Source organism: Salvelinus namaycush, chromosome 3, assembly GCF_016432855.1.
Source record: "Salvelinus namaycush isolate Seneca chromosome 3, SaNama_1.0, whole genome shotgun sequence".
Lineage (NCBI taxonomy): Eukaryota > Metazoa > Chordata > Actinopteri > Salmoniformes > Salmonidae > Salvelinus > Salvelinus namaycush.
The window spans coordinates 60,670,442-60,697,127 of record NC_052309.1 but is presented as its reverse complement, the minus strand read 5'-3'; the positions used below and the strand labels follow the sequence as shown (position 1 = coordinate 60,697,127).

The following is a 26,686-nucleotide window of genomic DNA, read 5'->3' as shown; positions in this document are numbered from 1 at the left end:
AACTGAGACATCAACTGAACAAGTTCCACCGACATGTGACTAACATAAATTTAATAATGTGTCCCTGAACAAAGGGGGGTTCAAAATCAAAAGTAACAGTCAGTATCTGGTGTGGCCACCAGGTGCATTAAGTACTGCAGTGCATCCCTCCTCATGGACTGCACCAGATTTGCCAGTTCTTGCTATGAGATGTTACCTCACTCTTTCACCTAGACACCTGCAAGTTCCCAGACATTTCTGGGGGGGAATGGCCCTAGCCCTCACCCTCCGATCCAACAGGTCCCAGACGTGCTCAATGGGATTGAGATCCGGGCTCTTCACTGGCCATGGCAGAACACGGACAATTCTGTCTTGCAGGAAATCACACACAGAACGAGCAGAATAGCTGGTGGCATTGTCATGCTGGAGGGTCATGTCAGGATGAGCCTGCAGGAAGGGTACCACATGAGGGAGGAGGATGTTTCCCTGTAACACACAGCGTTGAGATTGCCTGCAATGACAACAAGCTCAGGCCGATGATGCTGTGACACACCGCCCCAGACCATGACGGACCCTCCACCTCCAAATCGATCCCGCTCCAGAGTACAGGCCTCGGTGTAACACTCATTCCTTCGACGATAAACGCAAATCCGACCATCACCTCTGGTGAACCGTGACTCGTCAGTGAAGAGCACTTTTTGCCTGTCCTGTCTGGTCCAGCGGAGTCAAAAGTCATGTAGTAACCAAAAAACAAATCAAAATCTATTTGAGATTCTTCAAAGTAGCCAAGAGTGTGCAAAGCTGTCATCAAGGCAAAGGGTGGCTACTTTGAAGAATCTCAAATATAAAATATATTTAGATTAACACTTTTTTGCTTACTACATGATTCCATATGTGTTATTTCATAGTTTTGATGTCTTCACTATTATTCTACCATGTAGAAAATAGTCAAATTAAAGAAAAACCCTGGAACGAATAGGTGTGTCCAAACTTTTGACTGGTACTGTATATATTTTTATTTAACCAGGCAAGTCAGTTAAGAACAAATTCTTATTTACAATGACGGCCTACCCTGGCCAAACCCTAACCCGGACAACGTTGGGCCAATTGTGTGCCACCCTATGGGACTCCCAATCACAGCCGGTTGTGATACAGCCTGGAATTGAACCAGGGTCTGTAGTGATGCCTCTAGCACTGAGATGTAGTGCCTTAGACCGCTGCGCCACTCGGGAGCCCACTATATAGACAGTATATGAATAGAAAAGGTGTGTACAGCAGTAGTTATAGGGGATAAGCCTTGACTAGAAAACAGTATATACATATGATGTGGGTAAAACAGTATGTAAACATTATTGAAGTGACCAGTGTTCAATCAATCTATGTACATAGGGCAGGAGTCACTAAGGTGCAGGGTAGAGTACCGGGTGGTAACCGGCTAGTAACAGTGACTATGGTAGTGGTGACTGTTCAACACTGTTGGCCTGGATATAGAAGCTGTTTATCATCAGTCTCTCAGTCCCTCCTTCCATTCCTCCATCCTCCCCCCTCCCCCTGGCTGCTACCTCTCTTGGGTCAATCAGAGATCAAGAGAGAAGTGACCTATGAGACTTGAGCCATTATCCTCTGGAGTGCTGCCAGTAAAACCAGGCAGAGAGGGCCCAGGGTGAACGGTAATGTAATTTCCTAATCAATCCTGTCACATCGGTTCATGTGTATCGGGGCCTACACCTGCCCTCCTCTATCCTTCTCCTCATCCTCCTCCACCCTTCCATACCTCACTGCATTCGACTTGATGAAGCACCAAAACAGCCTCCCAGCTGAGTGAGACAGGCAGACTGCCCGGGAGACAGGAGGAGAGAGAGAGATATATTTTACCCTGGGAGATGAGTCATCCTGTAATTCTATTAGACCCCTCTTTCTCCCACTCCTCCTCCTCCATCCTCCATCTCTGAGGTAATTATGATTGCTCTTAAAGAGAGTGTCTCCTCCCATTGTGGATGTCACTTTTTATTCCTCCTGATACATTCCGATGACGATGCGGATATTCATTCTCCTCTACATTGACTTCACGTTTTACAGCCAGAAGAGTGGCTAGAATGAAGATGGGCCTGCTAGCCAGGACGTTAGGGTCCTAACGAGAGCCAGGAGACCACTCTACTCTTCCATTACCCTAAGTGATTGTGTCCGCAAAAAAAAAAAAATGGAGCATTTCACACAGGCTGCAGTCAGGAAAGGTGGCTGCTGTGATAGTCATGGAGACAGATTTATGACTATAAATGTGGCCAAACAATCTACTGACTGCAATGTAATATAATCCTTGTTTTGAGCAAACATTTAACCTTGCATGGGTCAGTCATCCTTATGAAGAAATAGTTGATGTCTGAAAAGACAGTCGTGCCATTGACCATTGGTGATTGAATGACATAAGAGCTGCTGTTAAGACCTAGGTACTAGGTCGGTATTTGGTTCTAAAAATGGGCCTTCGATGGGTCAGTTATTCCTTACCTCAGTGAGCAGCCAGGGGTGGTCCTGTGCCAGCCGGTCAAAGTCGGTCTCAGTCGTCACGTTGGCATAGCGGAACCTGTTCTGGACAGCTGCAGATGTACAGATGTACTTATAGAGGAACTCCTTCCCTGTCTGCTCCGAGATGGCTTTGGCCGACATGGTAGATCAGAGAACAGTGGTCTGAGAGGAGAGAGAGAGAGAGAGAGAGAGAGAGAGAGAGAGAGAGAGACAGGTCAAAAGCAAGAGAGAGAGAGATTAGGTAAACCCGATTATAACCACAAGTGCATACCAGTACAGGGTGACTAGCTTAAGTATAATATATTCTAGTTATGTACCCAAATATGACACATCAGAGAGGATAGGCCTACCTTTAACAACAGCAGCCTCTTACATGATAATTATGGTATATAGTGAGCTATTCATTTACACACAAACTGCAGATCAGAGGCCTCTATCTATGTTGTAGGATCTGCCCCGTCATCTCTTCAGTATGCGATCCTTTATTGGCCCAGCTAAAAAAAATACCTTGTCCATGCAGGCAGTGATGCTGAGGCTAAGTTGATTAGCCCAGGTCTAGGATCGGCACTCTAATGGAGTAACGAGCCCTCATCTGGCTGCCACTCAAACAAAATCAGGTGAACCCTGAGACAGGCACACAGCTTTAATCACCAGAGACAGCACAGAGAGGGGGCCTGGAGTTTGTGTAGAGGACAAAAACCAGACACACGAAACACCCTCAATCATTCAGACGACTAAACAACCTTTAGAGAGGCTGATGCATTGCCGTCTCAAACACAGAGAAACAATCACCCACACATATAGACACGCCTTGAACCTACTGCTACTGAATAAAGGGTGTGGTCACTGTTTGTAGAGGAATAAACCGCTGGTAAAGGACATCACTCCCGAAGGAGAGGACTCTCTACTATGAACTACACATTGTGAGACGTGTCAGTGTCAGACGTGCAGTCTCATACACAAACAAGATAAGCCTGATTGTCAGACTGCTATGATGTCATGGTCGCGTGTATAAACCCTGTAACGGGTGAAGGGTCGTCCTGGTATGACGTAGTGACCCGGAACGCCATACTAGGGATATTCCCAAGAGACTATCAAAGGCAGCTGTCTGTCAGCACACATGTATAAAAATCATAAATGAGATATTTAGAGAGGGTCAGGACAAAGGATTTGATCATTCTTTAATGAACATTTAATTATTGTGAAAACGCTGAAGTTTGAGGGGGAAATTTGCACATAGAATTTAAGCAAAAACACCAAAACCCAATCGGATGTGTAAATCGAATGTTGTTTTCCTTTCATGGCAAAGACAAGGGTTGTGACCCTTTCGGGCATCCTCCTGCTGGCTTAAAATGAAGCCATATGCTAAATGGGACAAACTCAGTTTCAAATGCCTAGTCTACTGGGACCACGTCAGTCAGTCAACCTAGAAAGGCCTTTAAATCACTCACTATGTTGCCTCTGCAACAGAACAGTCAATATATTGGGATTTGAAAATTAAATGTTCATTAATCATGAAGACATGATTCTGGTCATTATACAGCAGAATGTGGTACTTTGATGTCCAGACTCACAGTACCAAACGTGACCAACCCCCATCCTCCACCACACCCCCTGCCCCCTCATTATCCCCCAGCCCCCCCCCCTCACTTTCCTTCCGCCAGCACAATGTGGCAATTATTTTGTTATTGATCTGGCCTTGGTTTCCTGCTACACTCACTAGGCAGAGCTTTATCATTGTTTTTACCACAGACCAGATGGATATCAATGATGAGAAATGTGTCCTATTACTGTGCTGATACAAACCCACTCAGTCACTAGTCTCCGTAATATTACTACTAAGAAATTGACAATAAAACAACAAAGTTGCTCTTCAGTATTCTTGCACTGATGGACCACCCAGTCAACTTGCTCTCTGTGTCCTTCATCAGATAAAGAGCCCTGTGGCCTCCCGAGTGGCGCAGTGGTCTAATGCACTGCATCCCAGTGTTGCGGCGTCACTACAGCCTGGGGTCCGGTCCCAAGTGGGTGTTAAGAAGCGTAGCTTGGCGGGTCATGTTTCGGCGGACACATGACCCGACCTTCGCCTCTCCAGAGCCCGTTGGGGAGTTGGAGCAACGAGACAAGATCGTATTTGGATGTCACAAAAAAGGGGGTAAAATACAATTAAATTCCGATAAAGAGCCCTGGTATCTACCAGAGAAGGCTTTGCTCTGGGTTGCTGCCCTGCTAGCCCTTGATTAGATAAATGAATGGAGGTGGTGTTGGAGCATCTTCAGTATTGATCACTCTTCTCTTCTTCCTGAGTCACTATAGCTCTGGTCCCAGGCCAATATAAACACTGGATGGGAGGAGAGACCGACTCACTACAGTAGATCTGTCTACTTCCTCTCTGCTAGCGGCTTGTCAGCGCTATGAAATATCACCCCTCCTCGCCAACATAAATGATCCAGCACGGATAACATTGATCAAGAGCGGTTGAAGCGCAACGCTTGTAGACTGCTAGATGAGGCACACGAACACACACGGATGAAGGCACACACACCAGAAAATATGCCTATCACACACACTTATCAAAACCACTGACACCTACAGCAGAAACACAGGCTTCTTCTCATCAGAAATTCTGATCAATTCTGTTTCGGTGAAAAGCACTGTCTTTCACAGCACTGAAGTCAGAATGCAATTAACCTTAACCTGGCCAGGTCCCCTACACCTCCAGATTGCCTTCCTTTATACGACAACACCACCAAAACATCTGCACCTGGGTCTGACAGGTAGAAATTACAAAAACACTTCAGTGCTTCAAAAATTTAAAGAAGCATCTGTCTGCCTGCTAGAGAAGATATCCGTCGGGACTAATGAACTTGGGGAAAGCAAGGAAGTGCTTTCAAAAAAGCAAGAGCTGTGTTTTGAGAGTGGACTAATAATGCATGATTTGTGTCAATTAAAATTCTCTATGAATCTGATTCCAAGTTTATTAAAAAGCATGATCACTTGAACATTGACTTAAAAAGAAAACCTCAGGCAAAGGTAGCTGAACTAAATGACTATCGCCCCGTAACACTCACTTCTGTCATCATGAAGTGCTTTGAGAGAATCTTCAAGGATCATATCACCTCCACCTTACCGGTCACCCTAGACCCACTTCAATTTGCGTACTGCCCCAATAGGTCCACAGACGATGCAATTGCCATCACACTGCACACTGACCTGTCTCACCTGGACAAGAGGAATACATATGTAAGAATGCTGTTCATTGACTACAGCTCAGCATTCAACACCATAATAGCCTCCAAGCTCATCATTAAGCTTGAGGCCCTGGGTCTGAACCCCGCCCTGTGCAACTGGGTCCTGGACTTCCTGACGGGCGGCCCCCAGGTGGTGAAGGTAGGAAAGAACATCTCCACTTCGCTGATCCTCAACACTGGGGCCCCACAAGGGTGCATGCTCAGCCACCTCTTGTACTCCCTGTTCCCCCATGACTGCGTGGCCATGCACGCCTCCAACTCAATCATCAAGTTTGCAGACGACACAACAGTAGTAGGCTTGATTACCAACAACGATGAGATAGCCTACAGGGAGGAGGTGAGGGCACTCGGAGTGTGGTTTCAGGAAAACAACCTCTCACTCAACGTCAACAAAAAAAAGGAGATGATTGTGGACTTCAGGAAACAGCAGAGGGAGCACCCCCCTATCCACATCGACGGGACAGCAGTGGAGAAGGTGGAAAGTTTTAAGTTCCTCGGCGTACACATCACGGACAAACTGAAATGGTCCACCCACACCGACAGTGTGGTGAAGAAGGCGCAACAGCGCCTCTTCAACCTCAGGAGGCTGAAGAAATTTGGCTTGTCACCTAAAACTCTTAAACTTTTACAGATGCACAATTGAGATCATCCTGTCGGGCTACATCACCGCCTGGTAAGGCAACTGCACAGCCCATAACCGCAGGGCTGTCCAGAGGGTGGTGCGGTCTGCACAACGCATCACCGGTGGGCAAACTACCTGCCCTCCAGGACACCTACAGCACCCGATGTCACAGGAAGGCCAAAAAGATCATCAAGGACAACAACCACCCAAGCCACTGCCTGTTCACCCCACTACCATCCAGAAGGCGAGGTCAGTACAGGTGCGCCAAAGCTGGGACCGAGAGACTGAAAAACAGCTTCTATCTCAAGGCCATCAGACTGTTAAACAGCCATCACTAACACAGAGAGGCTGCTGCCAACATACAGACTTGAAATCATTGGCCACTTTAATAATGTTTACATATCTTGCATTACTCATCTCATATGTATATACTGTATTTTATACCATCTATTGCATCTTGCCGATGCCGCTCGGTCATTGCTCATCCATATATTTATATGTATATATTCCATTCCTTTACTTAGATTTGTGTGTATTAGGTAGTTCGTGTGGAATTGTTAGATTATTTGTTAGATATTGCTGCACTGTCAGAACTAGAAGCAGAAGCATTTCACTACACTCACAATAACATCTGCTAACCATATGTATGTGACCAATCAAATTTGATTTGATTTAGTCAAAGACATGCCATGCCAAAGACATGACTTGCCTAGTTAAATGAAGGTTAAATATAAATGATTCATTCATTATGATTTCCATTCTAACAGAATGAAATAGGTGAAAATGATTAAATGGCAATAAATAACTACATTAAGGGTAATACGGACATTTTCGAAAACAAATAAACATGCCACGGCCCATGAGTCGACACATTTTAAAAGAAACTATAGTAAACTAAGCCGTGGCCACAATAACACTTTTCATAATGTCTTCATTCTTTATGAAGCCAAGACTGCTACTGTTGATTGACCAGTTCAACTCGTTCTCTCTCTCTTTCCCTTACTCTCTCTCACACACACACACACACACACACACACACACACACACACACACACACACACACACACACACACACACACACACACACACACACACACACACACACACACACACACACACACACACACACACACACACACACACACACACACACACTTTATTTGTGTCAGCTTTTTAATTTTATTTACTGCGCATGTTACACTACTTTATGTAACTTTCAAGTCAGCTTTCAATTACTCTTTGCAATCTGTAAACATCCAAATAAATCTAGATATAGATTTATCTCACCTTTATATCTTGAGAGTTGTGGAAAAGATCTCCCAGGTTTTCTGTTGAGAAGATTTGGATCGTTTCGGGTTGTGAAACGATATGAGCCGGCAATAATTCTGCTAACTGCTCCTTCTATCTGTCGTTTGGCTGTCGGCGTGGACCACTGATTTTCACTTCTGGGTTCTCAGTTTTCTTCCCTCTTCCTATCTGACGATAGACTTGGCTGATATCCCTGCTCTCTGATTGGGTCACACCACCCCGTGGCTGTTGCTTCATAACGCTCACGCCCACCTGTCGTTAAAAGAAACGACTACACTGTTCAACTGTAGGACACTGATTGGCTGGTATTGTCTGTTTAGTACTGTAGCCAATCAGAATAGAATAACACGATCATGTATAAAAGACAGTAAAATTGTCTCCCTTTTTCAATTAGACTAAACGTTTATAATCTGAGTACATTCTGGCACCAGTGAACTGAAGTCCATCTACATTAAGGCTATTTATATTTTCCTGTTTCTCTTGGCCTTGACATATATAGATAAATACATAAACATGTAGCCAATGATTCACCAAAGGCATTTTCATTCAGTGGCCTTCAAGTAAATTGTACAAACTGCAGTAGTGTGCATTTTTTTACCCCTGGTATTTTTATTTGTGTGAATCCCAAACTATTTGCTTCTGAGTTTGATTAATCAGGATACCATTTTGTTTGTTTATTTTGTTCGAGTAATATCGGAAAGGGGGAGGTGCCTTATGCACCTCGGAGTTTTTTGGAGCTCTGTGGAATCTGACATCCTTGAGACGTCCAATGATGCATTTAAAGCGAACCATGGATTGCTGATGCTATGTCTTTGGCCATTGAGAGGCGTTGAAGCCGCCGGTCAGTCATATTGGCACTCCCTAGTAGGAGCAGTCCTCCATAGGAATACATTGAATTCTTTTTCAATTAAGTGTTTTAAAGGAAGAGAATAGAATGTATTTAAGTATATGTTTTAGTTGTAGTGGGGACAGTAACATTAGTCATTAAAAAAAAATACTTTAAGGAAATGTTTATATATATATTTTGTATGTTTAGCTCACATAATATCATTTAAAAGTATGCATTAAGGTGTCTTTAATAGAATAAATGTGGCAAAACGAGTGTAGACATTAATAAATGCATTTTATAGCTTCCAAAATATATTTTAAAACCGTGGGGGAGTGCCAAGATGGAGGCAAGGTGGCTTCAAAACAACGCCCAAAATGTATCATCTAGTGTATATATAAACCCGATTTTAGTTGAATTTGAAAATGGTTAAGGGTTAAGGTTAGGTAAGGGTTATGGTTATGGTTAGGGTAAGGGGTTAATGTTAGAGTTTAGGGTAGGGAAGTCCAAAGGATCCCAGGTCATAATCATTTTTTACCTATCCTGCACATGCACATATCGCTTGCCTTTTTAACTCTCATCACATTGTTTTGTATTGTCTTGTGCACAAATAAACAAATTCCAAATAAAATAACGCTAACAATTTTTTTTTGTAAACACCAGCAGAATGGCTGTCTAACCAATGCAATATATTTTCTAGGATAGATAGTTCATTATAGTATGACGAACAGAACCCGGGTGATACATTCAAATGTGTAATAAAATCAGACCGTTTCAAGGTGGAGCAATTTCATTTGGAAGGAGCCAGACTCATTTGCATCATATTAGTCAGATGAGCCAAGTGCCCTGTACAGTCAGTGTGTGTAATCCTCAGTCTAGTGCAGCTGGCAATACAGACCTTGGTAAGAGTTGCAATTCTTTCTCTCATACACACCGGTGTGTAAATGATTGATATCAAAACTTGCACAGTGGTGGTGCAATATGGTGCAATGGGAGGTGATGGCGCACCACTAGACAGTCTGACAATTGGGTCATTCAACTCAGAGCCTCTCCAGAATCAAATGTAACGAAGGTAGGATTGTGTGTGTTGTAGTGGGGTGTTCGAGAGCCTTTGGCCTTGGATACACTTCTTCAAAAGTGGATCCAACCAGTACGCCACTTCAGTTTTGGGAGATTCAAACATTGACTGGCCTGATGAGAAATATACTTCAGATCATGTTCTCTTCATACATTGTACTAATAGTATCCGGAGGCTGAGTGCCATCTGCTGGTCAACTTTTCCATCTACAAACAAAATGGCTGAGTCTTACTGTACAGTGTCAATAGTCAATAGCTTCCTAACTGTTAAAATGGGTGTGCAGCAGTGGCGACCCGTCATTCAGGGCAGCCCCACATTTTTAGCACCTAGCACCAAAAAAATATATATCTTTTGGGGGGGGCTTGCCTGTTTTGCATGTTATTTTGGCATTAATACATGTCACATATCAGTTTGCAAACAATGTAAAAAAAAATATATATCATTGAGTTAATAAAGTCGCATACAAACATGGTCTCTTTTTTCTTTTCTTGAGTAAGGCGGCTCCAAAATGCAGGTGTTTCAGCCTAGCTCAGTGCTTTCTGTGGTGGTGGGGCAAGCCAGCAGAAAATACGGAGCGTTGCGCCGTGATTGGCTCAGTATGCTGTCACTCATGTGGACACTACGTCACCGCCATGTCTAAGGGTAGAGCTCTAAAATTCTAGCCCCTTGGATGCTGCCATAGAGTTACATTAGAAGTGCCCATCCAAGAAGGCTCAAGCTCATTGGCCACAGATAAAATTATGTCAAATCATGTTATATCTACAGTAGCTTTGATTGGACTGATCATCATTCAACTTCATACTTTCAAAATCTTAGCTAGCAGTCATCATGAATCAAGTCGACAATCTACTGGCATATCCTTTTAATCCTTGTCATATGAAGAGAAATAATGAAGAGAAATTATAGATACAACGTATCGTTACTCATCGGCCATTGGACATAAATGGCCGATGGAAATCGCAAATTCAACAATGAGTGGTTTGGAAGGAATCAGTGGCTAACTGCAAGCATTGCTAAGCAATCATTCGCCTGCTATTCAGTGGAGTGGCTGTAGTTGTGTGGTCCCAAGTCTAAGATTAAGGGTCTCTTTTCCTAGTTCAAAATTATAAACATTCAACATTGGCCATGCTGTCAATCAAGCATGATTTATGCCATGCTCAAAACTGCAAAATCCGACTTTAGTGAGTTCAAGACAATTGGGAACTCTGGAAAAACGAGCTACGACTGGGAAAACACGTTTTGAATTTTCATCCAACTTCGAATTGTAAATCGGGAACTCGGGCCTCTTTCTGGAGCTACGACCTGAAGATCCCTGACGTCATCATGATTCAACTATTTTTTCTTCCCCTGAGTTCCCAGTTGTCTTGAAAGCACCATAAATCCAGAGAACGCCAGACTTTGATGACAAAATTTGCCCACGAAGGACCGCCGCTCCACCTTCCTGTTCAAGTGAGCACAGCACAAAGCGAGTCCAAAAATGTCTTGTATGCTGCTGCATAAATGTAATATGCCAGGGAGATATGTATACTGTAGCTAAGAAAGTAATACTAAGTGTATGTTGTGTAGTAAGCTGTTAGTAGCCCATGTGCCTCACCCTAATAATGGTCTATTTTCACCTCCTGTTCTGACTTGGTGCACATGTAGCCTATAACCTGTTGAGAAATGTAATCAAATATTGTAAGAGCTTTCATTGTCTGCTTATATGCAGTCTTTATTTATGCTACAGTTCTGACTGTGTACAGGGAGAGCACTGGCCCATGTTCTGAATTGTCACTGTACATTTCAAAAGTGCTGAACAAATAGTTGATGTCCGTCCTAGCTTGCGCATGTCTTTATCGAAATGACGGCTTGCCTCTAATCTTCTTGTCGTCCCCTTATGCCATAGTTTGTACATCTCAATTATCAGTAGAAACCACATTTGTTTATTAAATAAGTCACTCATTACAGTTTAGTTTTTTTTAAAGGCAGTAAATGAGGGTGAAGGAACTGTTTCGCTGCCAGACAAGGCTCCGCTGACAGCCAGGTGTAGCAGTGGTATAGTGCAAATAATGTATTGTTTAGTGTTGTGGCTTTGCTGGCATGAATCCCACCTGCCCCACCAAGATTTACATGCCACACAACTGGTGTACAGACAAGGGAACAGTCTTGAACAGGGTATAACAGTACACAATGCATTAGACAATATTTGGCGCAAAGCAAATTATTTTATTAAGTGTACAAAACATGTGCAAAAATAGTGACTCATTGGAAGAACTAAACAAGCATGGCTTTGCCCTAAGAAACCTACACATCAGTCATGAACAGACAGTGGATACATACAAGTTGACATGCAAAAACTAACGGACAGAAAGAGGGATGATCCCAGGCTGCAGTCTCCTATACTACAGAATTGTGGCCTTGGTTTCACAGCATTTGATAAGTACCAAGTAAGTGCCAGCTAATGAAACAAACTGCACATTCATCAGCATTCTCCCTTTGATTTCTGCAGCATCGTGCAAAAAGAGTTAATTAGGAATGGCCTCTAAGAATGACATTCACAGTTCAGCACATCCAATCAAGCATACAGACACCCTTTTTGGCCCATGAGCTACTTATGAAGTTACCCAGCTCTTTCCTTCGTACCAAACATACTAATGCACAAACACATGGCAGGGCTAAACCACAGGAAATGACTGAAATAGATGCGCAACTTATTTTGCGAACAAGCTAAGTCATGACTAGAACTGCATCTGCTAAACCTGGCATGCAATGAACACACTATTTGAGCCACTCACACAAAACATGAAAACACCTAAATGCTTAACACTGACATATGCGGAAGGGGTTGTATATAGTGTTAGACGTGAATTGAGTAGGGAAAATAGTGGTCAAACGGGGAGAAGCGGTACTAGGAGAAGCAGTACTACATCTGCCAAAACCGCAGCTGAGCCATGAAATCAGGCCTTGTCTTCAGAAATCCTATCCAATTGCATCTATGGCACTAAAACGCATGACAAGACACCGAACAAGATGCTAAGCTTGACCTAAACTGTGGTTTAAAGGCCTCTTGGGTTGTGCAGCAAAGCAAGAGAGAAAGGCACACAGCTTGTGAATTTGGGGTGGGATATCCAAGACGCCTCCCAAACCCCAAAAGTAGCACAAACACACAAACTTCCCCACAGACAAATCAGAACACTAGTACGCCACTCATCCCGAGCCATCCATCACCACCTTCCACCTCTCCTTTACAGTATGGTGCACTTTTGCTTCTTCTTCTTGTCCCCGTCTTTCTTGGTCGAGTCGGCCTTCTTGGGCCCGTAGAGGCTGGAGAAGCAGGCCTGGGCGGAGACGGGCTCCCTCAGACTGAGCAGCCACCTCCCCTTGCCGTAGTAGGTCAGGGAGCCGAGCTCCATCTCCTCCACCAGCTCTCCCTCCTGACCCTCTTGCTGCAGCGCTAGGATCTCCAGCAGGTCGAAGCCCGTCTGCTGTGGCTCAACGCCCTCCGCACAGCCCAGGGTGATGTGGGCACGGCTGCCAGCGGGCAGGGTGGCGGCGGCCGGGACTACAGACACTGCCTCCTTCTCAGCGTCGGCAGGCCACAGGGTCAACTGATCCTCAGAGAGTGAAACCCGGGCACCAACAGTGCGAGGTGTGACGAAGAGGGCACTGAGGGACAGCTCAAACGCAGAGCCATACAACTCTTTAATGGCCTAGAGTTGGAAAAGAAGAGGGGTTATTTCAAAATGGATCCCCTGAAAAGTGAAAATACATTATTTAAACAATGCACTGGTCATCAGATTTTAAATTAATAAAACAAGGCCAATATGAGTTGTGTGGTAAATAATGGGTTAATAGGATGAGGTTGCATTTGACAAATAATTCCCATCAACAATATACACGACACAAAAATATAAATGCAACATGCAAAGTTTGTCCCATGTTTCATGAGTTGTATAAAAGATCCATATGCATTTTGTGCAAACATTTGTTTATATCCCTGTTAGTGAGCATGTCTCCTTTACCAAGACAATCCATCCACCTGACAGGTGTGACAGATCAGGAAGCTGATTAAACAGCATGATCATTACACAGGTGCACCTTGTGCTGGAGACAAAAGGCCACTATAATTTGCAGTTGTATCACAACAATGCCACAGATGTTTCGAGGGAGCATGCAATTGGCATGTTGACTACAATAATGTCCACCAGAGCTGTTGCAAGAGAATTTAAAGTTAATTTCTCTAGCATAAGCCACCAACATCATTTTAGAGAATCTTGCAGTACGTCCAACCGGCCTCGCAACCGCTGACCACATGTAACTATGGCAGCCCAGGAACTTCACAGCCGGCTTCTTCACCTGCGAGATTGTATGAGACCAGCCACCTGGACAGCTGATGAAACGGAAAAGTATTTTTCTGTAACAAAGCCATTTTATGGGGGGAAACATTCTGATTGGCTGGGCCTGGCTCCCAAGTGGGTGGGCCCACCGCTCCACCCCTGCCCAGTCATGTGAAATCCATCGATTAGGGATTAAATTAATATATTTCAATTGAGTGATTATCTTATATGAACTGTAACTCAGTAAAATCATTGAAATTGTTGCATGTTGACTTTATATTTTTGTTCAATATTCTTTCAGACTTACTGGTTTATCTGCATATTCCTTGGCTCCCTCAGCCTTGCCATAGTCACAGAATTTGGTAGTGCAATGAAGAGTGCCATTGGCTTGGAAATACTGCTCCAGGTCCACCTCTTTCTCAGCCTCAACAGTGACTGAAAAAAAAACAAAGCAAGCTCAGTTGTCGCAGTCAAGCTCAAGAGACTAAAATCAGATTCAGATAAACAATGGAAGTGTGTGCATCACAAGACCGTTGTGCTGTACTCACAGTCAGGCAAGTGCTTCTTGAAGGCCTCAAGAGTGTCCAGTGTCTTCAGGAAATCCATGGACGTGCACCTGACCTTGTCCTGGATGCCAGGGAGAAGGAACCAGCCAAAGAAAAGGGGCAGGGACGTCTCCTCAAGAGGAACTTTCATGGCCTGGATCTGGGCCTCCTCTAGCCCCCGCTGAGTTTTCTTGACCAGCTGTGGCAAGTCTCTGCTCCACTCAGTGCGGGGCTCCAGAAACATGGCCACCAGCCGGTGCTGCTCTGCCACCTCCCCCAGGCGGGCCAGCCGATCATGGGTATGGTTGGTGTCATCCACCACTATCACTTGAGCAGATGTTCCTACACTGCAGCAGGCTACCACAGCATCGTCAAAAGCCTTGTACCCATCTGCCGATGCTTCTGGACTCTCCGGTTTCACACCATGGTCATCAGCACAGCAGACAGTGCAGAGACCCTGGTAGCTATCTGCAATAGCACGTGCCAAGAGGCTCTTGCCGCTGCCGGGGAGGCCTCTGAGGATGATTAGAGTGCGAGAGGTGCGAAGTGTGGCTTTGGTCAGCTCATGCTCCAGGAAGGCGAAAGACAGGGTGCCAGGAGCGGGAATCTGCTCGACAACTTCGGCCTTCTGCTGCTCCACTGCATCACCTTCTGCCCGTTTCTCTGACTCTACTTCTTTTACAATTTCAGCTTCTACCAGTTTCTCTTCCATCACAGTCTCAGCCTCTACTGGTTTCTTTGGCTCTGGTTCCAGTACAATTTCGGTCTGCTTGTCTGCCTCCACTTCTTTTACAGTTTTAGGCTCCGCTGACATCTCTGGCACCACCGCCAACACAATCCCAGATTCTGCCTGCTTCTCAGATTCCTCAGGCTCTTTCTCTTCTGGTTTGAGCAGTTTCACGTCCTCAGATTCTGGCTGTGTGACAGGCTCGGGTGCTGCCTGCTCAGACAGTTTAACAGCCTCTGGGACGGGTTCAGCCATTTTCTCTGGCGCAGTTTCAATGTTATTCTCTGCTAGAGGCTCATCTAAAGGCAGAGGCTCTGGTGTTTTCTCTGGCATTGGCTGCTTGTCAGGCTCTGTGGTCTGGATTTTTTCTGGTTCCAAGTACAATGCTGTAGCTGACTCAGAGACCTTTGTTGAGCTCTCTAGTTCTGGTTGTTTTTCTGGGTACTTCTCTGCTTTAGTCACAACTTCTGTAGATGTCTCTGGAACCTTCTCAGGAGATTCAGACATTTTCTTTGGTGATTTTTCTGCTTTGGGCGCCGTCTCTTGCATTTCTTCTGACATTCCTGATTCTGTCACCATATCTGGCAAACGCTCCACTTCTTGCACATTCACTGGTGATTCTGCAGGATCTATTGGAGAGGCGAGTTGTGACTGGGGGCAGTCTCCTGCTCCAGTCTCCTGTTGCTCTCGAGTCTCTGATGCGGTGTCCAACACCTGGTTCTGCTCAGCATCCATATCTGGGTTCCTCAATGGACCTAATGATAAACACTGGTTTAGACAAAAGATTTGCATCCTGAAAATACATGCAATAATAATGATACAAATGAAACTCATACAAATTCAATACTTGGAAAACAGGAACTTAATATTTGAAACTGTACAGCATAAACAATGAAATGGTGCTGGAATTCCTTTAAACTCCAAGCTGTAAAAAAAAATTAAAAAAAAGTATAAATCTGACAAATCTTCCCTTGTGCAAAGATTTGGGATACCACCTTTCACTTTCTGAGGGAGGGAGTCAAATTATCTATTTTGGAATTTCTAATAAGAGAGGTATAGGGAGCAGCAGACTCTCCTTATATAATTACTGTACTGCAGCGGTTTCTCTGTGTCTCCTCTGTGGAGTCCTGCCGAATCAGAGCTCATTGTGGGCAAGGCCTCCGCCGGTTTGCGGCCTGGACATCAGATTATTCGGAGTAATAAATCAAAGTGATAAAGGCATTGGGTGGTTGGCTTGGCTCTATCGACCTGACTACTAAATGGTTTAAGCACAGCTGGCATCTTTGGAGTGGTATGTGAGACGAGGATGTGTGTGTAATGCACGCCTTCATGGGCTCTGAATCCTCAAAACATCCACATAATCGGCTTGAACTATCTGCATGATACATGTAGGTGGGGAAAACGTAATTGGGAAACGAGAGTCAATTAGAATGCATTAACATTCATCCATAAAACCAATAAATAAAAAAATATGCATCAGCAATTTGGTACTGAATTAGGTCGATTAATGAGCGAGATTCAGATATAGGCTATGCAGGATTGCCTAACAAAAAGTAGCGGCGTGTGCTCAGCCTCTGACGACTAGGCCGGGGTGAGAAATTAACACCTGCGACTGATTATACCAGCCTTTTGTGTGGACAAGGACTCGTATATCCGCTTTAAAAACGCACTTGAATAAAAATAAATTTGTAAAAACCGCCAAGGAAAGTATGTAGAAGTTATATATTTTTTAGTAACAGACGGTCAGTGGCGCAATAGCCTATATGTTCGTGAAATTCGATTTAAAAAATATTTTCTTAAAGCGTGGTCATCCCGATACAGGCTAGACAAGTTTACCAAGAAACAAACGACATTCGAAACAGCACATCAAAAAGCCAATATTTATGGTGAGTGAATCTTCAGTAATAGGTGGTCAGATGAGAATGTTTTTAGTGCGACGGTGTAAACTCGGCTACTACCATGTAACAATGAAATGATGAAACTGGGAGTGGCTGCAATGCAATCACCACTCTACAGACAAAACAAATCAGCGTGTCAATGTCATGTACAAACTCAGATGCCACGTTTGAACAACAGCGATAGCCTATTTCAGAACTAAAGAAATTTGATTTGTCTGAAAAGCGAGATTTTGATAACTTCTGTCAAGTTCCAAGATCGTACTATATGACAGCAGCTTCTAATCGGGCTATTTAGGCTAACTATCATATTGATATGAATGGGGCGAGATTACCGACGGAGGTTTCTTACCGTGCCTGTTGTGTCAGGAGTATGCCGCTGACTCTGCAATTTAAGCGTTTTCAAAGCTGGAAAGCAGAGGACAGTCGGCGCTCCGCGCAGAAATCTGCCCCCAACACTAGGAAAGAAAACGGAAACTACGGGCTCTTGAGCACGCGCAAGGCTTAGTGCTCTTGAGGGTGGGGTGCTTCCTATCGTTTGCGCGCCCCCGCTCTTATCAACGCGAACGTCCCAGCAATGACAACGTAGACCTGGCTCCTGGCTGAGAAGAAAATTACATATGAGTTTTGTTGAATTTAAATTCCATAAGCCATGGATGCCAGGAAGTCTGATAATTCATGGCATAAGTGACAACGAGTAATTTTGTATTTTGGCAGTTAATGATTTTAGGTCCTCATCCACAACACAAACTCCTTGAAAAATAAAGCTCTGTATAAGAATGTTTCCAGAAATGCATGTTCTGTAAAGGAAATTTGCTCAACAGTCTGTGGACTTTATGAGATCAGATGTGTCTGATCAATGTCTGATCTGATAACATGGCAGGATTTCTTAATACCCATATAAAAGGGAATCAGCTGCTTAGTGAATCACAGCATTGTCAGCATGCCAGTCTGAATCAATGATGTCAGAGTGCAGAAGTAAAGGGAACTAGCCTTGTAATCAGATAGAAAAACACTACAGGGAAACGTGTACACAGTTCTAAAGAATTGTAGATGATTTTTGACTGGGTGCATTGTGCCAGTCAGTACATGTCTGTTTGTCTCCAATGGCCTGCTTACATGTACATAGGCAATTAAACCCAAGTTACCCAACATCTGCTAACAGGCTCTGCCGAAAAATGTGCCAGATCAGCAAGATTTCATGAGTTTCATAAGGCAATCCAAACACATCTTAACCGTCTTTCTAACCTATATTTCCTTGTATAAAGCTTCTGGGTCGTTCTCTCTGTCTCTCAGATAGTTTTAATTAGATTAACAATACCATGTGTGCCAAGTGCCAACGACTCAACACACAGTAATTGCTTTCTGGATCATTAGTCGGTGGCACGTTACACTGCAAACAAAGATGACTCCGAAACACTAGGCAAGGCTTAACAAAACGCTTTATTAATGAGACACTACAAACAATACACTGGAAACATGCATTTATTGCAATACTACAGGAAACAAATGAAAAGACATCAACTTATACTACATAGCTGTAATGATTGAATTCCTGTGTAGATGAATAATACATTTTCAAAGTAATACATCATAGCATAATTCAATTTTGTTCCCATCCGAGTCAAGCCCTTTCCTCAGCTGTATCTCCTACGTTTATTCTGTAAGGGGTATGTACATTTTGCATGTGTGCAATTTTTCTATACATAAATAAACAAAAGAAAAGAAAAGTATACAAAAAAACTCAAGTGGAGGTCAGAGAAGCATGTTTAAAAGACCGTTTTTATTACATTGTCCTTGAACATCTGTCCGTGGCTACTCTTCAGTCATCTTCTGATGAGCACTCATAGACGCTGCCTTGCCTCACGGACAGCCTACATAAGGGCATGAAATATTGTATCAGTGAGCCATTGTGATTTGACAATAGGAAAGAAGTGACATGAATTGACAAGGATGTTCAGGTAACCTTCTGGATGGCATCCCTCGCAGGGTCATCCTGGAGAACCTTAGCCTTGTCCAAAGCTCTTTCAAAGTGGGCAACACTGGATTTAAAAGTTGCCAAGCTTCACTGGGAGGGGACACAGAAGGAAAGGACTGTTAGGACCAGTTCAATGCTTTGACCAAGATCAAGTAGACCAAGACTAATCACAGTTTCCATGAAATCATCACTTGTGTCCGTCCCCAGGTTGTAATTCAAAAGAATCACCATTGATATGCATCCGATCAGAATTGTATGGATATTTTCCCATTCAATCCCATAAACGTCAAGGGAAAAGGGATACCTAGTCAGTTGCACAACTGAAAGCATTCAACCGAAATGTGTCTTCCGCATTTAACCCAACCCCTCAATCAGACGTCCACGGCATCGGCGCCAGGTGAGCAGTTGTGGGGGTTTACTGCCTTGCTCAAGTGCAGAACGGCAGATATTTCCACCTTGCCGGCTCAGTGATTCGAACAACACTGTCCCAACACTCGAACCTCTAGGCTACCTGCCGCCCCTCAATGGAACCACAGTACATAAAAAATACATTATATTAATTAGATCAAGCTCAGACATGAGATAATGGCATTTTCTTTAAGAGTCTGTAAAGATGAACTTAAAATACAAGCCAGGGGGCCATTGCTATTGCTATACACATCACAACTTATCAACGACTCAAACAAGGGGTTTCTCCACAATTCTACCTGCACTTACTCTCTGACAGTGCCAACAACACACAGCCGTTCAGTTGCCACTTCTCATCAGCCATTTCATCGGCTACAGCGAGTGAGCGAACACCGTAGTCCCGGGCCTTGGTGTGACGCTTCAGCTCCAGGTAGCAGCGACCTATCTCATGGAACAGCCAGGTCCTCTCCAGACCGCCACAGGCCAGAGGGATCTTTTCCTCCCAGCTGAGGATGGAGAAGCAAATACACAAACACAGTGAATAGAATGACACAGTGAATACATACATTAGGAGTCCTTTGTATTAAACAAAACTATTTGCTTCATCACACAATCCAAACGTATAAAAACACAGATGTGATGCCATATACTTTGAGTTTCCACTTCCGCATCGATAGCCTGTGGGAACTTCCCTATTCTGGCGTACACTCGGCAGTGCCCTTGACTTTGCGTCTGGGAGTTTGCTGTTGGACAACAAAGAAAGCGAAAGAACACTTAAAACAATAAGATGCAGTGTGTGAAAAGCACTTGATTTGAAATGTGGGACGTTAGAAAATCATATACTCTCCCCTACGTATGTATTTGGATAGTGAAGCTAAAACTCTTAATTTGGCTCTATACTAAAGCATTTTAGACTTGAGATCAAATGTTTTATGAGGCGACAGTACAGAATGTCAGCTTTTATTTGAGGTTATTTTCATACATATGTTTTACCTTTTAGATATGAATGCACTTTATGTATCTAGTCCCCTCATTTGAAGGTGTCAACTATTTGGACAAATTCACTTAGTGTATTAAATGGAGTCAAAAGTGTAGTATTTGGTCCGATATTCCTAGTACGCAATGACTACATCAAGCTTGTGACTCTACAAACTTGTCGGATGCATTTGCTGTTTGTTTTGGTTGTGTTTTGGAATATGTTGTGCCCAATAGAAATGAATGGTAAATAATGTATTATGTAATTTGAGTCACTTTGATTGTAAATAAGAACAGAATGTTTCTGAACACTTCTACATTACTGTGAATGCTACCATGATTAAGGATAATCATGAATGAATCGTGAATAATGATGATTGAGAAAGATGTACAAAGACCATGCCCCCAATACATGCTAACCTTTCAACATTACCAATAAGAGAGGAAGTTAGCATTTGATCTACAAAATCCTGGCCGTACAGAGCCAAATTAAACGTTTTAGCCTCACTATCCAAATAAATGCGTAGTTGAGTGTACCTTTCAAACTGAAATTAAGTGTCCACTCCACAGCACTCACCATTATCTGGCCAGGTCCAAGTCCTTCTGATGGTTGTCTAGTGCTCTGTCCATTTCCCACAGGTCAATCAGGGCATTCCCAATGCAGCTGTGAAGGTTCCCCAGCACCTCTTTCTTATTGGGAACCACCTCCTCTGACCAGCATTGAACTGACTTCAGGACCTCCAGAGCTTTCTTCGGGCTGCTCTCTGCATTGCCTGCGGTCAAAGCTTAGAGGGGAAGAAAAAAATAAAGAGTTTACCATTGACCAAGATGTATTGATAAGCATCAAACTGCCATATTCATCCTTGGTTCTGTTCTGTCTTACCTGCATCGATCTCTTCCAGGCTCTTGCGTACAAAACGGGTGGGATCAGAGGGAGGGTTCTGCCGGGTCTTGTTCCACTTCTGCTGCATGAGATTGCGGTCTCTCACCCGCGCATAGATGGGCTTCTGCTGGCGCCAGAACTCAGTGCGTGTGTCCAGATAGGTGATGCAGTTGAGGATGAGGTGCTGCAGTCTCTCCCCTCCCCGCATTTTACCTTTCACCAAGTCTGGAGGCCATTTATGACTTTGACTTTAATGGAATATTTGCCCTTTACCACACACTGGGCTCTGTAATTCATGCTGATAATAATGAATGTGTAAAGGGAATCAAAAGACACGTAGAGGTCAATTCTCCAGATAGGGTACGTGATAAAAGAGCATCTTCCCAAGTGTGACAGTGTATTGATTGTGTACTGAAACGAAGATAAGAGTGAAAACACAGGAACATGCTAAGTAAAAGATTTCTGGCTGCCCTACCTTCATCTTTCAGTAGCTTCTCTAGGTACTCCTTATCGCTGTAGAGCTCTCCCAGAAACTGCTTGGCCGTCTTCTCACTCTTAGGCGTCTTCTTGTTCTGCTGCCTCATCTCCCTTCTCAGGGGGTGAATCAGCCCCCTTCGGCCGTCCCTTCTTCACCTGCCAATCAATCCCACACACAGAACTCATCATGAGGATGACACACGTGCAGAGGTGGGAGGAATTATGAAAAAGATGCAGCTCATCATATCAAGGCTTTACCATTGACTCACCTCATCTGCCTTGTGGAAGAAGGACAGGTCCCCCTTGTTTTCCAGTTTCACAGATGAGGGGCCTGCGGTGGTAGAAAGATAAGCGATTTAGAAAACCATATGGAAAATTTACAAAAACTGCATTATGAGAACAATGAGGTACTCAATCTGTTGGTCTTTTACAAAAATATGTTGACCCAGTACTTACTGCCCACAGAGTTGTCGATAGCCTCTTGGGCCTTCTGGATTCCCAGTCTAAATTCCTGCAGCTCTGGCCACAGTTTGTTCCCCCCCGTGGTAAAACACCAGGGTAAACTCAAAGTTGCCCATGGTGTATAAAGCTTCAGCTTTCTAATACAAACCCTGGGAAATGAGGAATACAAATAAATCAATGGATTTTACTTGGGAAATTATGACAAATCAGAAACAACAGTGTGCCCTAGTGGTCATTGAAAAGAAAAAATCTTTGACTTTCAGTACAGTAGCTGGCCAACAGGGGGATACAGCTGTTCCGTTCCAAACAAAACAGACAATACAAAACTTCCCTCAATAACGGCAAACACTGGCTGAGAGATAATACAATGACAGCTACACAATAAAGCCAAAGGCTGAACATAGAACAGGGCTGAATAATGATGCCGAATGTTTAAACTGCACCTTTAAGAATTATTTGTCCTTGAGAGAGGCCTCTGCGTCCCTCAATGCGTTATCAGAATCTCCCATCTTTACATAACATTTGGATCTGGCAACCAGACCATTTTTGTAATCTGGCTGAAGAATCAATGCCTGAAAGAAATGTATAAACTGTCATTAGCTACAAATACAAACTTGACATACATGTAGTGTAGACTTGTGTAGCAAAAAAAGTCACTGACTGAGAAGACAGCCCAAACGACTTGGCAACCAGTGCATACGTTTTCGATTGACAGCTGTGTAACAGAAGAAATTGCCTAAATGCATATACAGAGATTGCATTCAACCACAAGCATAACGTTAACACTCAGCAAACATATTAAATGGTCATAGCTAAATAGCTAGCTATAAGTGGCTAAATGTTTATTGTTTAGCTATCATTAGAGCTACCCCACATATCATCTATGCTACTAGTCGGTTCCTGGACACCCGCGATTCAATCAGATCACTCATTACACAAACTCCACAGCATGGAGAGGTAATGCATCTTTTGTCATGCCACTCAGTCAATAAACGAGCATGCACACACTGCATTGTTAACCTGTGCTGCTCAGTCCCCAAGAGGGCACGTTCGAGCGGATCACTTTTGTCGCCCTTTCAAAGTGTGTTGCATTATGGGGATAATAATTGTCCGACTTGCGCCTACATGTCAACAGCATGAACATTACAAAAATCATGTGATCAAAAGTCATCTTCAATGACTTCAGTTCATCTTCATGACTTCATCCTGCAGCCATCGTTTGTATTGTGGGAGGCTCTATTGCCAACCAATCATTAGGTTATGATTTCAGTTTGTGAGTGTGTGACATGGGGTTTGGAGAGATGTTTTTTTTCAACATTATAATGAAAACATTTTATAAACAATGGCAACACTGCCATGTTGATCTGAGCCTTGCGGTTGGAAAACCACATTAGTGTCTGACTTTTGGCTGTCTGAGATATACCTCCCCAGTCGGTTGCTTTAGCCTTACCACTCAAACGCGCCCACTCTTTTCACCATTTCTCCCAGTGGGCGGTGCGATACATCATGGTGGGCGTGGGTTTCAAAGTGCAAATGTAACGGATGTGAAATGGCTAGCTAGTTAGCGGGGGTGCGCGCTAATAGCGTTTCAATCGGTTACGTCACTTGCTCTGAGACTTGAAGTAGGGTTTCCCCTTGCTCTGCAAGGGCCGCGGCTTTTTTGGAGCGATGGGTAACGACGCTTCGTGGGTGACTGTTGTTGTGTGCAGAGGTTCGCGCCCGAGGTCGGGGCGAGGGGACGTACTAAAGTTATACTGTTACACAAAGACTGCCCGATGAGCGTCCACGTTCACGTTCAACCGAGAACACTCCGAAAGGGACCTCTTTCATAAATTTCAGCCAGACTCGACCCTCGGGACCCAAAAGATGCACATTTTGGTTTTTAACGTAGCACTACACAGCTGATTTAAATAATCAACTAATCCTCAAACTGTGATTATTTGAATCAGCTGTGTAGTGCTAGGGCAAAAACAAAAATGTGCACCCATTGGGTTTACAATTGCACTTTCATATCAGTACATCATTTTGCTTTATTTGAACTAACGATAGCTAGCTATCAGTGGAGGCTGGTGGGAGGAGCTATAGGAGGATGGGCTCATTGTAATGGCTGGAATGGAATAAATTAAACGGCATCAAACATACGGAAACCACGTTTGACTCCGTTCCATTAATTCCAATCCAGACATTACACAGAGCCCGTCCTCCTATAGCTCCTCCCACCAGCCTCCACTGCTAGCTACCAAGTGGGTGGACCAGTTTTCCAAAATGTGAACAGTGTGTAAATTAACGTCAAGTTTTGCTTGCTAGCCAACCAACAACGTCAACAATATCAAGACAATATACTATGAAGTATATGAAACTGATCATGACTAGATTTAATTTCACTGCGATTGGTTAGTATACATGCAATAATACCTATATACCTAATACCTACATATAATAATACCTGTATAGAAACACACACGCCACATAACAAATTGTGATCTTATAACAAAATGTCTAAATGGCATCCTATCAAATATAAATGTGTTTTTAGTGAAAATATTGTTTAACATGTTTATTTACCACAGTGTGAAACTTGAGTTAAAAATAAAATTTTCGGCCCATTAGAAAGAAAAGGCGACTAATTTCTTCAATATAATTATTCATTCAGTTAAACCCATAAAACTGTCTTGTGGTCTTACTGTAGGCCCGCAGTATTTATTTCAGGCTGGAGTAGATGTGCTCAAAGATGCCCTCTGGTGGTCTGAATGAGCATTAATGGCAACAATGGCTGACAGTAAAATACTATGAATTCACACTTTAATTTGCCTTATCATACCCCACTGCAGCACAATGCAACTACTAAATGAGGACACACTTCACACTATATACGCAGCAGTGCCGGTTGGTGCCGTTGAAGATTATGGAGGATTTGCCCTATACCAATCAAGAGATTGCTACAACCTATAGCCTAGAAATGAAAGTTTATACCGTAGGTGCACAGGTCGAGAGACAAATTGGAGTGATCAAGGTGACAGGCGGAGACACATTCAATACCGCCTTGCACACTCTCGCCTGCATCTAGCTGATCTGGGGTGTAATTTTTAGTCCAAACAGTTTCAAAACGTTTCGAAAGGTTCTATTGGACAAATTCAGGTAGGTCCCGCCCCATTTTGTTCTATTGAAGAAACATTTTGCAACATAATCGTCAGAATGAATACACCCCTGATCACCCCCACACACAGTTCAATTTCATAGCAGCCACATAGAGCATTATGACTTTACTTGTTGTAACATTCCTTCTCGCATCTACAAGCTTTCCTCCTCTCACCTTTTCCCTTCACTTGTGGACTTCAGTACACAACACAACAGCTGTCTGTGACTAGGCACAAAAACCTCTCCATGCCAAACCTTCACACCATAACCACTAACCGCTACACAACCTACATCGTCACCATATCAAGGTTATAGTAAAACAAAACAAAATGGAACCAACATATTGGTAAACCCACAATCAAATCCCAAGTGTACAATCACACATTACAGTGTACAGCAAGTAGTTTAGCAGTTAAACCAGCGGGCCCGGTGTCAATACATTTATAAAACCAAAAGCTTACATTGACTTGGAAGAGTTGCAGTGTTGGATAGCCTTAGCCAGCTAGCTAACATAAATATCATTCCTCTCTGTTTGAGTCTGGTTCTTTGGGTAGGCTAAATTAGCTGCAATAGCTAAGTGAAAGGTAGACTAAGAAGAAGAAAAAATAAAATGAAATATAGCTAGCTCTCTCTCTCTCTCTATGCTGCTTCAACTATTGCCTTTCTCTCTTTGAGTCAACTACTCACTGCAGTGCTAGCTAGCTGTAGCTTATGCTTTCAGTACTAAATTAATTATCAGCTCCTATGGATGGAAAACTTGTTAGTTCATACTGCAAGAGCTCTGATAGGTTGGAGGATGTCCTCCAGGTGTAGTCATAATTATTGTGTACGTCTATGGAATGGGGTGAGAACCACGAGGCTCCTAGGTTTTGAATTATTGAAGTCAATGTACCCAACGAATTCGCCAGACATAGGCTATTTGTTTTACAAAACAACGCGCAACTGCGACTCAAACTGGCCATTGTTTAATTAGAAAAAATATGGCCCTTTATAATGTCCACTTATGTACATATGCTGAATATAGCATCTTAACGTTTTAAAACAAAATAGATAAATAATTTGTCCAGCCTTTGCTGCTACGCTTGCAGATGTGCATAATATGCTGTGACCCTAATCAAAAAGTATTTATCACCAAATAACAACAACTTAGCTATAGGTTGTTGTAACATTTTAACTTAAAACATCTTTTTCATGTAATGAAATAATACTTTTATGGGTGAACACCTTATAGTTTTATTGTATTGACATTCCCAGCCTTATTTACAGTCGTCCGTTTTTGTTCAAAAAATGAAGTC

The 26,686-nt window shown here is 43.3% G+C and overlaps 3 protein-coding genes across 4 annotated transcripts in view; all 3 read right to left on the bottom strand.

Moving 5' to 3' along the window:
- LOC120033928 (ATP-citrate synthase) overlaps positions 1–7,830 on the bottom strand; it is a 30,222-nt gene extending 22,392 nt beyond the window's left edge. Inside the window, exons 1-2 of the mRNA XM_038980334.1 lie at positions 7,663–7,830; positions 2,485–2,664 (exon numbers count right to left, since the gene is read on the bottom strand). Coding sequence (XP_038836262.1) covers positions 2,485–2,643 — 159 coding nt within the window. The 5' untranslated portion in view covers positions 2,644–2,664; positions 7,663–7,830. The remainder of the gene's footprint in view (positions 1–2,484; positions 2,665–7,662) is intronic.
- Positions 7,831–11,745: 3,915 nt separating this feature from the next.
- Positions 11,746–17,561, bottom strand: LOC120033958 (2',3'-cyclic-nucleotide 3'-phosphodiesterase-like). Of its 2 annotated transcripts, none has more exons than XM_038980360.1 (4): positions 17,423–17,560; positions 14,452–15,930; positions 14,211–14,338; positions 11,746–13,276 (listed from the first exon to the last, which is right to left on the bottom strand). In XM_038980360.1, the coding sequence occupies exons 2-4, from the start codon at positions 15,908–15,910 to the stop codon at positions 12,812–12,814; spliced, it is 2,052 nt and encodes a 683-aa protein (XP_038836288.1). In that variant the 5' UTR covers positions 15,911–15,930; positions 17,423–17,560; the 3' UTR covers positions 11,746–12,811. The 2 variants fall into 2 exon arrangements, with proteins under 2 accessions (XP_038836288.1, XP_038836296.1); XM_038980368.1 differs by having other exon boundaries at positions 11,772–13,276; positions 14,452–15,943; positions 17,423–17,561.
- A 2,408-nt stretch (positions 17,562–19,969) lies between these two features.
- On the bottom strand, positions 19,970–23,297 carry LOC120034128 (tetratricopeptide repeat protein 25-like). The gene is made up of 7 exons (XM_038980575.1): positions 22,697–23,297; positions 22,248–22,402; positions 22,061–22,122; positions 21,790–21,947; positions 21,315–21,539; positions 21,009–21,216; positions 19,970–20,199 (listed from the first exon to the last, which is right to left on the bottom strand). Exons 4-6 carry the CDS (start codon positions 21,896–21,898, stop codon positions 21,011–21,013), a joined length of 540 nt encoding a protein of 179 aa, XP_038836503.1. The 5' UTR covers positions 21,899–21,947; positions 22,061–22,122; positions 22,248–22,402; positions 22,697–23,297; the 3' UTR covers positions 19,970–20,199; positions 21,009–21,010.
- Between the last annotated feature and the right edge of the window lie 3,389 nt (positions 23,298–26,686).